Here is a 14,839-nt window from a genome sequence, read left to right on the forward strand (position 1 = left end):
TTACACACAAATCAAAGATCCCCCTCTTCCCTCCTCCTGCCCCCTCCCAAGCCTCCCCTCCCAACCCATCCCCTACTCCCTCCCACAAGAAGGCAAGGCCTCCCATGTGGAGACACATTCAGTAGAGGCAAGTTCAAGCCCTTTCCACTGCCTCACGGCTGTACAAGATCCCATCATAGGTAGTGGGCTCCACAAAGCCTCCTCATGCACCAGAGATGGATTCTGATCCTACCACCAGGGGGCCTCCCAAGCAGATCAAGCTGCATAACTGTCTCGCCACGCAAAGGGCCTAGTCCAGTTCCATGTAGGCTCCACAGCCATTGATCCAACTGTCCTCTAGTATGGTTGTCCCTGCCTGTTTCCCCCTCATGATCCTGATGCACTTTCTCATAGAATCCCCGATACTAGATATAAAGCAAAGGGTAATGAGGCCACAACCCACAACTCCAGAGAAGCTAACTAACAGGGAAGACCCAAAGAGGGAGGCATGGATTACCCTGGGAAGGAGAAATAAATGAGATCTCCATTAGTAAACTGGGGAGGAGGGGTGGACAATGGAGGGTAGGGAACAGGGAATGAGAGCATAAGGGAATGGGATGGTTGAACTGGAACAGGGAGGGAGGGGGAATGCAATGAAAGAGATACCATGATAGAGAGAGACATCATGGGGATAAGAGAAAAATCTGGTGCTAAGGAAGTTGCCAGGAATCCCCAAGGATGACCGCAGCCCCGGCTACTAGCATTAGTGGAGAGGGTGCCTGAACTGAACTGGCTTGCCCCAGAGATCAGATCAGTGAATATCCTAACTGTTATCACAGAACTTTTCTCCAATGACTGATGGAAGCAGATGCAGAGATCCACAGCCAATCACTAGACAGAGCCCCAGGAGTCCAGTCAAAAATTTCCTTTTAAATAACTATTACCAAGTTCTTTTCTCTCTGAAAATCTACTCTCCAAATTCCACAAAATTGTTTGAGTTCTTATTTTACAGGTTCATACCGTTTGGAAAGGCTGTCTTGTGCTAGGGTCCTTTAGGGTATGTGGGTATGTGTCCCTTTAGGGACATGTGATGCCTAGATATACATAGTAATATCAGCAGTCAGTGGTTGAGCCTTGATAATACTTCACATATCTCAACTCAGTTCTGTGTTCTTTTTTCTGTACCGTGTTGCCTCTAATATTCTTATATTATTTTGGGGAAATATATTAATCTCACATGAGATTAAGCTTTATAGCCAGTTTTCCTCTCTTACATAATTCAGGACAGAAAGTATTACAATGTATGAAGCCAAAGAATCAGTACATCAGTGAAAACATTTCAGCAAAGAGGATTCCAAGGAATTCCTTGACTTCCAAGATACAGAATATAAAGTTTAATTATAAATTTAAAATATGACAGTGCATTTTATTTAATAAAGTAATCTATGGAAAACAATGCAATTATTGCACTATCAACACTAGTTTTCCATAAACAAGGGTATAATGATTAGTGAATGATTCTACCTATGTGACAACCCATTACAAGCTTCAATATGAGTATGTAATGCAGTTGAATCTGTTGATAATATGCTGCGAAGAGTTTCTCCATTGATCCATTAACAGTGATCCTGTTACATGAACAAAATTGTGAGGTTATTGTGAGGATATGGTGACAGGAAAATTCTAGGATCATGCCAAGAAACCAATGTAAATCAACCAACCAACATCTCCCCAACAACGGTGTGTGAATGAATCTCCTTATAGTTGTTATTTATCATGGATGCTTCTTAAAAGACTAGCTTTCTTAATGCAGAGCCACAGAAATCAGGAGGAGGTGAGTGAAGCGTGAAGGAGTAGATGGCAATATCTGGCTGATACCACTTCAGATTTCAGCTGCTGCTGATTAACACATTTGTATAGAGAAGTAGGATGAACATTCGTTATAAATGTTGGTCCTCACCAAAAGTGATCTAAAGATTGGGGAGAAGATAAAAGGCTCATAGCCTCCAGTGCTAAATGCAATGAGCTTTTGGATGGTCTAACCTGAGTTCTTCATTTTCTTATCTCCAGTGTACTCCTCAATCATCTGTAATATGGTTTCTACCCCACCCACTGCACTGGGACCACTCTCTTTTTTATTTGTGATTTTTTCCATACAATTGAGTCTGATCATATTTTTCCCCTCCCCAATTCCTCCCAGATCCTTTCCACCCATACAACTTCATTACCCCTCCCTGTCTTCTCCTCCCTTTGCCCACCAAAAAGGCCCAAATATCCCAAAAGAATAATACCAACCAAAAAGTGTACACACACACACACACACACACACACACACACACACACACACACACAGAATTTGTTTTTGTGTTGACCAACTAAGTACTTCTGGGCATAGGAGTGTGTTTGATATACCCAGTGACATTCTATTGGAGAAAACTGATTTTCTCTTTATCATTTGCAAATAGCTTCTTGGTCAGTGGGTAGGGCTTCATGTCCACTTCCTTTTTCACTGTTCAGATTTTATCTGGTTTGAACTTGTGTGGGGCTTATGCATGCATCCGCGGTCTCTGTGAGTTCATATGTTTATCTTTCTGGAAGATGCTATTTCCTTGGAGTTGTCCACCACCTCTGGCTCTTACAGTCTTTTTGCCTCCTCTTCCACATAGGTCTGTTAGCCTTGAGGGGAGGGGTTTGAAAAGACATCCCGTTTGTGGCGAGTCTCCCAAGTCTCTTGCTCTCTGCACATTGTCCACATGTGAGTCTCTGTGTTAACTACCATCTAATCACAAGAAGAAGCTTCTCTGAAAATAATCTCATCTTGATCACACATGCCCTGATTGTCAAACTCGACAGTTGGCTTTTAATACTCTCTTCTACAGAATTTTACTGTTAGCAAGATCTCATCTTGAACTCATTCTATTGTGCAAGATTCCAAGGAAAGATAAGCAGTATATTACTGACTGCTTTAAAAAAACAACAAAAAACAACAAACAAACAAACAACCACTCAGAGTTCATTTTCTCTCCCCAACTTTTAGCACAATATTAGCCATGTAGCAGCCATGTAGAAATCTAGTAACTAACAAGAAACTGAAAAACAGGTTCTTAAGGCAGGATGGAATTTGCATGTAACAGTCATCATTAAAGTAGTCACTGGAAGGTCGGGTTGTTAGATTAAAAATGACTCCAGCCCTTTTCTGAACGATAGTGAGGATGGCAGAAGCTCAGGATGTTTGTTTCCACCATCTGTGATATGAATCTGAAGCAACTGTTTTTCTGTTTTCTTTTGTTTGTTTTGAGACTTTGTGAAGTTTTGAAGAGCCTAGTCATTGTCCATCGGATAAATTACTGTATATAGAACATCAAAAACACTGCCTGGCCTCTGTGGTACTAGTTAGTGGTTATACCAACACATGCCCTTAAGCCTTTGGCCTGTTCTCTTGGACTGTTTGGGCCATATTGAGAACAAGGCACAGTAGAGAGAAAACATAGGAAGGTATTACAGTGTTAGTGTCACAGCAGAGAGAAAGCATAGGTAGATAATACAGTGTTAGCATTTATTAATTATTTGTAAAGCTTCTTTCTGAGATAGGCCTGCTCTAAGAAGTGCCTTATTTCCATGCTGTGAAGTAGGACAGGGGAATCCGTGGCTGATATGTAATATTAAATCAAATTATAAAAAAAATAAAAATAAAAAAGAAAGTGGTTAGTGGTTGTCAATCTCATGATTGTGGTACCACTAGAATGTGAATGGTCAGGGGCAGAATCAATAAAGAAACATGATCTGTACACAAATTACTATCCCAACAAGTGTCCAGGTCATAATCCCACCATTTTCATACATCAGGAGCTGTAGCATGCTTGTACTATGACTCAGCCATTCCAAGAAAGAATCCATTTTAAGAAGATAATCAGGATTATGGTTAGATTTGCATAGAGACTGCTCAAATCACATTGTTTAACATTAGAAAGACTCTCCTTGTGGGATGTTACAGAGTAAGAGAATAATGGATTTCTAGTGTGATAGAATATTATGTAATCAGTAAAATTGTTTATACAAAGAGCTTTAATGTCATTAGAAAATACATAAGAAAAATAACTAAACTAACAAAGTAAAACTGGACCTGATATAATTTTAATTATATAATAACACTGAGATATGGGAGGAAACACAAATAAAAGGTTGATTGTGGTAATTATTATGTGGTGAGGTTCTGGGCAATTATTAACATTTCTTTATTAGCATTTTCAGAATAATCCATAATAAGTATATGTAATATTTATAATGAAGCAGAATGCCAGTGTTTAATAAGTTTGCAATATATCTTATCAAAAGTATAAGAGTTGGGTAATACTTGATTTCTTGCAATGAAATGTTTCATAGAAACTTCTAATATTCAAAACCAGCTAGTTAGAAAGGTGAAAATACCAGTCATAAAAGAACTATATAATCCTGAAATTGTTACAAAGACTTGGGTTTTTAGAGTTAACCTTGCACCTTTTCTGTGTATTGCAGCTTCTACATTTGTCCCTGAATCAGCTTTAAAATGGTCCCTTCCTGAAACATGGCAAGACATTGAAAAAGGCTGGGGAGGATACAACCAGACCATTCCAAGACCTGGTGATGACGTCTTGATTTTACCCAGTGAGTGAAACCAGCTGTAATAGGACACAGATGAACTGAACTGAACCAAATCTGACAGAGGATAAGGTTGCATGATGTAGTGCAAGACAGGAAAAGAGTAGAAATAAGTATAAGAAACTACTTATTTTTATGACCCCTTTGGGTCAGTTAATATTGGAGAAGAAGCATTCTAAGTTTTTTTTTTTTGAGGAACCTGTATGTTGTTTTATATAGTGGTTGAATCAGTTTGCATTCCCACTAGTAGTGAGTGAGTGTTCTGTCCCTCTAATATCATTGCCAGCATTTGTTGTCATTTGTTTTCTTATTGGTAGCCACTTTGCTAGGATGAGATTGACTCTTCAGTGTGGCTTTGATTTGCATTCCCTTTATGATTAAGGACATTGAGTACTTTCAATATATGTGTTGGATTTGCACTTCCTTCTTTGAGGACTGTCAATGAAATTCATCTGTCTATTTATTGATTAGGTTATCTGTTCTTTTGGTGTTTAGTTAAATTATGTATTTTGGTCTTAGGGATTGAACTGAGGACTTTATATATATTAGGAAACACTCTACCACTAAGCTACATCTCCAGCCCTTGAACTCCTTGTATATTCTAGGTATTAATTCCTTGACACATGAATAGTTGGCAAATATTTTCTACTATTCTGTTGATTGCCTTCACTTTTGAAATTGATTCCCTCGTATATTGCCTACTACTATTAGTTTTAAAAGACTTGGATCAATGGAAGAGAACAGATGTAGAAAAAGATAATTTCAGAAATACACCAAAGCATGATCATATTTAAAACACTCATTTTTCTTAAAGGAGAGTTCATTAAGGTTTCAGGTAATTAGAATATTTTTATTGAGCACCACAAAACATAATTCCATTTATGGTCAATGTGACTATCTCAAGGTTACAGTATACAAAAGATCTGCAATGGGGAAAGAACATTTGTCTATCTATGAATCAATAATAATGTCAGACATTTACTGAGCACTAACAATGTATTGGGGCTGTTCTTTGTGTACTTAGTTAACTTTGTAAATAGAGTAAGGTTGTTGTCTTCATTTTACAGAGATAAAGAGAGAGACAGAAATTTGTGGCAGCTGAGTAACATACATGGTCAGAGTCACACAACTTGCAATTCAGAAGAATTGGGATTTAAATCCAAGCAATTTGATTCTAATTCCTTATTTTTAGGCAGCAGAGTGCATTTCTTTCCCAAAAAGACTAAGTAAAATAAAAACAGAGTAGATATGTTGTTCACTTTATTTGCAATATCAGAGCCAGCCAAAGCACACTGGTCCCTTTTCAGCCTTTTGTGATGTTTTTTATAACTGCATAGAAAGATGAAGGATGGGGCAAATGAGTTGTCTAATGCAAACATGAAATATTATCATCCATTTTCCTCATTATCCACCTATGTCTTCAATGGAGGATGTAAAAATTTTTGAATAAATAGGCTTATGAGTCATTCCAATACTGCAAAGAAAAAAATCTGTCCTCCCTCAGTCATGTCTTTGATGAATCTAGCCAGTGAATTTGCCCCAGGCTGTGGTTTTTGCCATGAAGCTAGTGATTTCCTTCACTCCATGCAGGAAGCTAGGGAAGCTTTTGAAAGTTGCCAAGCTTTTAGTATCTTCTGGGGCTTTGATGCTGAACAAGCAGCAGTCTTAACTATCTTGCTTGGCTTTGCAAGCTGTGTCTACTGCATGCTCCGATGCCTGGGAGCCCCTTGGTGTTTCCCCTTATCCTTCATCCCTGAGATCACCATCAGCTCAGATAATGGGTCTGGATTCTCCAGGAAGCTGCTCTGAAATGCACCAATCTATGTCGTAGGGAGAGGCAGGTTGAGAATGCAGCCATAGGTATAGGATGCATAAAAGGTATCTTTTAACCCACCCAGCTGTGTTATTGTGAGAACAAAACAGGAGAGGGTATTTAAAACATACCCAGTTATTGTTTGTTACATTTAGCACTCGAGTCAAAAAAAGAGATGAGAAAAAGGAGCCATGGAATATGTAATGAAAGCCTTGTTCCTTGCCCATTGTGTTTTCTTGCTCTTGTACAAATCTTTCAATACCAGCAGATGGACTAATAGTGGCCAGTAGTTAAGTCCATTTGTTCCCTTCAGTGTTGGGCCCGAGACAGGAGTTTCTCTGTTGTTCTTTGACAAATCTCCTCGATATTCTGACCTATGGTGGGTCTTCAGGTTGAATCTACTTCCTGTGTTTCCACATAGATTTACTTATGTCTAAATTCGTCATCCTTTCATGACTATTTTTGTTTCCTTAGTTCCCAACCTTTTTAATTTAAGTGTGATCACCGAGTCTGGCACAATTTAGATACTAAATGCTGCTTGGATGAAGGATGTGAACTTAATGCTGCCATCTGTAATTTAACAACACAAACAAATCTTTGAGACTGAAAGGTTCTACATAGTACACCTTCGAGACTATACAAGTCAGTGAAAAACAATTTCTTACCCTTTGAACAGATTCCTAAGAATTGTGGATTTTTTTTTTTTGATGATAACACTTGGTATATGTTTCCTACTGTGCTGGCTGTTCTATGGAGAGACTTTTTCCACTTGGTTCTAATCACTACTTTCTAAGTAGATCCTGTTCTTAACCATGATTTTACAAATGAGGAATCTGGGACATGGAAATGTAGGATAATCTACTCAGATTCTATCCAGTTAATGAGTAAAGATGATAGAGCAGGAAACCAGCATTGGGTATTCTCTCTCTCCTCTCTCTGTTTCCCACACACATGTGCATTTGCGTCATTATACATATGAACATATATACAACACACACAAATGCACATTCACACACACACACACACACACACACACACACACACACACGCACACAATCACTCACTGGTACTCAAACCCAGAGCCTTGTACGTTCTAGGCAACGACTTTACCAATGAGACCCATACTTAGCTTTCTTTATTGTATTTCCCTCTCTTTTTAAAGTTATCCTATCTACTTGCTTTGATTTATGAAAATTGGACTACTTTATACAAAAATTATATTTTAGTGTACTATTCACATTATTCCTTTAAGTAGAACTAAAAAAAACAAAAACAAAACAATTTGGTATATGACGTATTTGCTGATAGAAAAATCAGAGAAACTGCTTAGATGGGAGCCTATCACAATAAAGCATTGGTAAAATCATTTGCCTGTGTCTGAGGTTATGTACCATGTACTTAGTAGCTAGGCACCAAAAGTGAGTAAGCTATATTCATGCTCTCAGACTGCCAGGGGTTTGGCTGTGTTAATAAAACATACAGTGAATAATAATAATAATTATTCCAAACTATAAGAAACACAGTGTGGTTAGATGCAAACTGTCTCCAGTGAACAGTGGAGAAGTGGATCTTGGAGGAAAAGGTATGTGAAATGGACTGTGAAAGATGGGGTACAAATTCAAAGCTCGTTTATAAGACACGAGGAAAACGGGGAATTCCTCAGTGGCTATAGAGTGAGCCATCAAATAGGACAAACCTGGGTTCACTATTGGATTCCTGACATTTGCCAACTGTGTAAATGACCCTCATCTATATAACATGAGGGCTAAGATTAATATATCATAATATTAAGAAGATGAAATGAGATCCCATCAGTCCACATGATCACAGCTTCGAGTGTTTGTAGTAATGGAATTGGAGGTGAAGGCTGTGATTTGTGGTGTATTAGGGTTGCTCTTTCCCTTTCTTTTTGCCATCTGGCTGCCCCTCTTGGCCTCTGATATTAGCGACACTTTGTATTTGCTTTCCAAAGGCTTATTATTTAATTTTCACAACATCCTTGGGAGCTAAATAGGTAATAACTATTATTACAGTAAAAACCCATTTTTACATAATACGATTTTAATGGAACTGCTGATTTTACAAAATGAAAGTGACTGGTAAAGAAGATTTAAGTGATACTTTTGAACCTCTAATATAATTTTATGGTGTTTTGTGTATTTTAATTCATTAATAAAGGAAATGTGTAGAACATTCCCATCATTATTCAAATAGAATAGCATAATTTTTCAATAAAATTCTTAGAGTAAATTGCCTATTTCCATTTTCTGGGAAATCAATTTTATGGAATGACCTCAGACCCATTCTTTTCCATAAAAACAGGGCTTTACTACCCCAGTCCAAGGCATGAGTATCTACCAGGCTAAGGCACCAGTATCTTAAAGACGATCCTATTTTTCTTTAAAGTGGTCTGTCTTTATAGACATTGGGCTCTGAGAAAGCTGTAAATGTCTCCCTATGGTATTAAAAGCAGTAAGCTTAGGAAATGGTGAAGAACTTGATCTTGTGACTTAATGTATGATAATTTTGCTTCATTCAGCAAACATATCTGTGTTGCCTCATCAGTACTGGAAGAATAGGCTCTATCCATTCTAGGTGTCCCAGAAGTATTGAGAACAAGTTCTATCTAACCAAAGATACCAGTTCCAAACCTTCCTGAAGAATAGTTGGCCAGTTGGCAAAACAATCCATCTAACTTATCACTTATATCTTGGCCTGAATTTACCTGAGAGGATTTATGAGAGGAGTTATAGTTGAAGATTAGTTAGTTATAGTTGAAGACTAGTTAGGATAGAAAGTGAATTAGGTACATTTTGGACTTAACAAAATATGATAGATAATGGAATTATTTTCTCTGAATTTGTCAAATGCAAATGGACTAGACATTGTTTAGGTATTTATTACTTGTATATATTGTACTTTTGCATATAGTTTTTCTTATGTTAGTTATAACCTTTTTTCCTTTTTATTACAATAGAAAAGGGGAAATATAGTGATATTTTATTTGTACTGAAATGTGATTTTATTTGTATGTTAATAAATAAAGTTGATAAATGCTTTCAGAACATCTTCTAGAAGACCTCTTTCAGTCTTGGTAAACAGACAGACACACGGACACACAGACACACACACTCACACACACACACACACAACAGTGAAATTTTAATGGAAGGAGAATGTGTCATAATCTCAAAAGATAGGATTCTTATTCAAAGGCCATGGCCATATGTCATGTAGTCTCTGCAATCTTTCTGAGTGTGTATGTGATGGTAGAATTTCCAGTTTCATTTCCTCTCTTTCTTTGAACTAGTCTTATTTGAAGACATGAATGGGGGATACTGTTTTTTCTTTTATAATGGTCCTTTTGTTTGCTCTGATTTTCAATACTTGGGTACTTCAAACAACACAGAATCTCGTCAAAGCCATGTGGCATTCAAACATGGCAGCATCTAAGGCATTTCCTGGTTAAATTGCAAAGCACTGTAAGATATTGGTGATATGAGGAAAGATAATTATAATCAGAAAGTAATTTCTGAAAGGAGAAATTTCTGTAACATGATGCAATTATAGAATTGTTCTAATTTGGGGTGGGGAGATGGCCAAATCGTTAAGTGCAGGTAGTGCCCTTAACAAAGGAGACTTCAGTGTTAGTTTCCAGCACCCACACTGGTTGGCTTACAATTACCTGTAACTCCATGTCCAGGGAAATCCAATGCCTCTGATCTCCATGGGCACCTGTGCTCACATGCATATACCTCCACAGAGATACAAATAAGAAAGCAACAATGAATGAATGAATGAATAAACGTAATTGGCTTCATTTACTTTTGTTTCTTTCTTTTTTACTAGCTGAGACTATGTCAAATTTAGGATGACATGTATACATAAATATATAGGTATATAATAACAGTTATAAACCAAATGCATACATTTATGGTGTTTCTGTGGCTGGAATAGTTCTTATCATTTTGGTTTTGTAATACTTAGGAGGTACAAAAAGGTCATTGAGACCATCACCCACTTATTCTGGTTTACTAAGAAATGAGAGAGAAAGAAATTTAGGCTTGAATTACCAGAGTCCTTACAATGATGCAGAGCATCAGAATGCTTGTTTTTAGTTGTGGATATTCTGTAATTCCATCATTATCTTCTAAACATCCCCCGGAAACCTAACCATCTACAATACACACTTTATTTTGCTCACAATGGAGAGATAGCATGCTAAAGTGGTTCCATTTAGATTTTCTTACATATCATCGACTATCATCAGAAGGTGTCTGGGCCAGTCATCTACAATGTTAACTTGAATGAATACTTATACAACTGGTGGCTAATATTGGTGATTGGCTGGCAGCTTATCCAGGAAAACTGGCTAAGAGGGCTCTGGCTCTTTCCTCTTAGGGTTTCTATTTGGAACTGCCTGGCTTTCCTTACAGCATGGTGGTGGTATCCAAAAGAGAGTAGTCTAAGAGAGTGCCACCAGAGTAAGTGAGCCATGAAAGTTCGATGAAACCTGAGAGCCTCAGAACATCTTGGCTCTCACGTTGTTAGTCAGGGAAGGCCCAAATTTTCAACACAGATTCATGGGAAGAAGGCTAGTCTCCATAGCTGACAGAGAAGACTAGCTAAGCATTTACAGCTGTCTTTAATCTGTATGTGTGTTTACATGTGTGTATGTATATGTACGTAATTAAGAGCAGATGTATCTGACTCAATTCAAAAGGTGTTTAGACCCAGCTAAGTTTGTGCTGTCTTTCTTCTGTAGGCAGACGTTACTTAGATTCTGTCATCCTGTATGAATCAGAAATTCAGAACATTGGGAGACAGATTGGTCAAAGGATTGAATTTCCTTGCCCTTTGTGTTACCTATAATGCTTAGTGTTATGGCCCTACCTCCTTGTAAATGAGCATCTTCAAAGAAACTGGGTTTCTGATGTAACATCCATTACTCCGAGACTGGGGTGAAGAGCAGAGATTTGGCTGCCATCTGTGCCCACACTCCTCACGCAGAGCCAGGACCCTCTCTTTGGAAGAGAGACTGATGGTGACATAAGCAGATAAATGAAAAAAAAAAAATTCAGAGCCCTTTATTCCAATGCAGAAACTAAGAGCCTAATGAGAGAACAACTATACTTTTCTTTGGCCTTATTTTGAACATGAAGATAAAAAGCATCTTGAAGGTTTTTTTAAGGAAGACTAGATAAACATGCTTTTCAAAGTAACACTTTTGACACACACTCTTCTTTCAGCATTATCAAATAGAAATAAGTAAATAGAAAATCTGACGCAAATGATCAGTGTTTGGAAACTAAAACTTAGGAAACCTTCTGCAGTCTTCATGCATCTGCCACAGAAAATAGAAACACAGAGTTTAACATGAATTGTAGGTATTTCCACAGTTTTTCTAGGAAGTTTGTGTAGCAGGAATCTTAAAAGTTCTTATTAATAAAATCAAACCTGAGGCAAGTTATTGGGGTCCATGCTGGTAGATCAGAGAGACAGAACAAACCACAGCTATCTCACCTTGCCGGATCCTCAGCTGGTCTTGTCTCCTCAGACTGGAGGCCTCTGAGTCCTCATCCGGAATAGGTCTCAGCTGAATTACTGCTCAAAAGCCTGAATGCTTAACCGGCCGAATGCTTAACCAGCCAAATCTTAACCAGCCAAATGCCTTCTAGTTTCTGGTTCTCACGCCTTATATATCTTTCTACTTTCTACCACCACTCCCTGGGATTAAAGGCTGGCTTTCTGGGATTAAAGGCATGTCACCATGCTTGGCTGTTTCCAATGTGGCCTTGAACTCACAGAGATCCAGAGGGATTTCTATCTCTGGAATGCTAGGATTAAAGGTGTGAGTGCCACCATTTTCTAGCCTTTGTATCTAGTGGCTGTCTGTTCTCTGACCCCAGATAAATTTATTAGAATACACAATATTTTGGGGGACACAATACCTCCACAAGTTTGTTTCTAAAATATTGAATATTATTAGAATTTCCATATATTGAATTGCTAAAAATATACTGTTTAGATTTACCACCTGTGGTAACTTAAGTACAAAAATCCATTGTAATATGGAGCCTTAGACAAGGGGAATTATTAGTAATTTATTTGTTTTAGTTGTTTTTATTTATATTAGTATTGTGTAAAGTCATATGAAATTTTTATACTTATAAAATATATAACTATTGAACTGTCAGAAAACTTGGTGGCTATTAGGATGATGCAAGTGTATTATAAATTGTGAAATGCTGTTAAACATGTTAATATTATCATCTCAAATTTTTATACCAAGGTGAAGAATAGAATTTTAGTCTCCTTATTTTTAACACTTTGTTATAAGTTACCTTCTAAAATGCATGAAGTAAATTTTAGAGCCTTGTGTCCCTAACATAGGATTAAATTTATGAGATGAAACACTGGAGATAAGGATTCACGAGGCTTTCCCAAGGGAAGACTACCAGTGTCCACCAAGCCCTCTAACTCAGTGTCCTTGCTAGGGTGACCAACCCAGAAGTAGATTGCCATGTTAATTTGAGCTATATTTTCTTTTCTCTATAAAAATAAAATTTCAATTAAAATAAGAGAAGCTACTTTTGTTTCCTCTAAGTTACAAAAATGAGCCTAAAAATGTAAATAATGATGGAATAATATTGAGATAGATTTTCACCCTTTCTCTAATTCCAATTTGTCAATCTCGGCTTGTCTCAATCATGGGGCTAATTGGAGCTCACTTAGACTCTTCTCCTGGGATCCAAACTCCTGTAGGCCCTGACACTCTTTATGGCTTGCTAACTTGCTGGAACTAACGACAGTTTTCTCTAATCGAGTAGTTTTTCAAACCCTTTATACTCTCACTCACCTGAGAAATATTCTCACTGTAGAAGTAAATTAATATCAGTATCATAAACTGCAGAGATTCCAGGAGGGGATATACCTTCCCAGGGTGCACAGATCTTAATTTGGGTGGGGTAAGGGTTGGGATTTGGTGAGTATCAGGTAAGAGACCCATGCTTATTTTGACATTTAACTTCATCTAGAAAATCACTGCTTTAAAAACTTTTCTTCATGCTATCCCAGGCTCCTAGAGGTCAGAAGCTCCTGGACACCTTGTGGGTTAGAATGAGAGGAACATAATAAGTATATCTTGATGAGTAGTTATGATGCATTCCTTTCTCAGATTAATGTGATTCTGCAGTTGTCAAGGCAACGTCTTCCTCCTGTACAACCTCTGAAAACTTCCATGTGAAGTTTACAGCTACTTCTTTTGTTGTTGTTATCTGCTGCTGCTGTTGCTGCTGCTGCTGCTGCTGCTGCTGTGTGTGTGTGTGTGTGTGTGTGTGTGTGTGTGTGTGTGTACATGTACATGCTCCATGGCACAACTGTGGAAGTGAGAGGTCACCCTTAGGTGTTGTGCCTACCACCTTGTTTGAGATTGGCTTTCTTGTTTGAATATGCTTGGCTAGGTGGCCCACGAGCTTCTAGCGATTCTCTTGTCTGCCTTCCATCTTGGTCTAGGTCTAGGGGTCCTAGTGTTACAATGTACATTACCAGCTTCTGTGTGCATTCTGGACATCCAAATTCTGGGCCAGACACTGGTGAACTAAGCTATTTACCCATGCCTCCTGGTCCTACAGCTATTTCTAAAAGGAACTATGCATTAAGGTTTTAAAGTAAACATTGACCCTCTTATTTCAGATTATAAACCTTTATGGTAAATACAATGATTACTGTGGAAAAATACATTTTTTATAACGGAACTTGGGACTTGGCAGTTTATCAGTTATGCAGGGGACAGGAAGTTGAGGAAGGGGATGACCAGATTGTTTGTACACGTCCTGGCATATCGGCTAAGGGTATTCTTCATAGAAATAGAGGATGCAGGTTAGGTGGTTTAAATCAATTATCATCTTGACAAGAGTCACCTAGGAGACAAGCTTCCAGGCATCTTTATGAGGGACTATCTGAATTACAATCACTTTTGGGCATGCCTATAACAGATTATCTAGATTAGATTTGCCTGTGGGCATACCTGAGATTGATCAAATGGTCTCCTACGTCAATGACCGCACATGACTTCCCTGCCTGTTGCCATGCTGTCCCTGTCATGAGAAAGTGATCCCTTTGAGTAATACATCAGAGTAAATCCTTTCTTCTTTAAGTGACTTTTCACAGGTATTTTGTCACAACAATGAGAAAAGTAACTAACACACTGAGGAAGAGATAGATCTATCAAGGAACCTGATCACATTCATTGTCTATTTATACTAAATTTCTTGTGTAAACACCCAGATGGTAATAGAAATTATGGTGCTGGAGACCTGGAGGAAAGTTCACTGGGAATGTGGATTTAAATTTGGAGATCCTGGAAGAACTGATTAAGAAAGTCTTGAGACTACAATAAGAACCAAC

The 14,839-nt window shown here is 38.0% G+C and overlaps 1 protein-coding gene across 4 annotated transcripts in view; it reads left to right on the forward strand.

The window, feature by feature from the left end:
- The window catches only part of Pkhd1 (PKHD1 ciliary IPT domain containing fibrocystin/polyductin), a 466,475-nt gene that overhangs the window by 278,234 nt on the left and 173,402 nt on the right, over positions 1-14,839 (forward strand). For all 4 annotated transcript variants that reach the window (XM_028868108.2, XM_037199703.1, XM_037199704.1 and 1 more), the window contains one exon: positions 4,495-4,623. In XM_028868108.2, the coding sequence (XP_028723941.2) occupies positions 4,495-4,623 (129 nt within the window). The remainder of the gene's footprint in view (positions 1-4,494; positions 4,624-14,839) is intronic.

Source organism: Peromyscus leucopus, chromosome 16_21 (genome assembly GCF_004664715.2).
Source record: "Peromyscus leucopus breed LL Stock chromosome 16_21, UCI_PerLeu_2.1, whole genome shotgun sequence".
NCBI classification, from domain to species: domain Eukaryota; kingdom Metazoa; phylum Chordata; class Mammalia; order Rodentia; family Cricetidae; genus Peromyscus; species Peromyscus leucopus.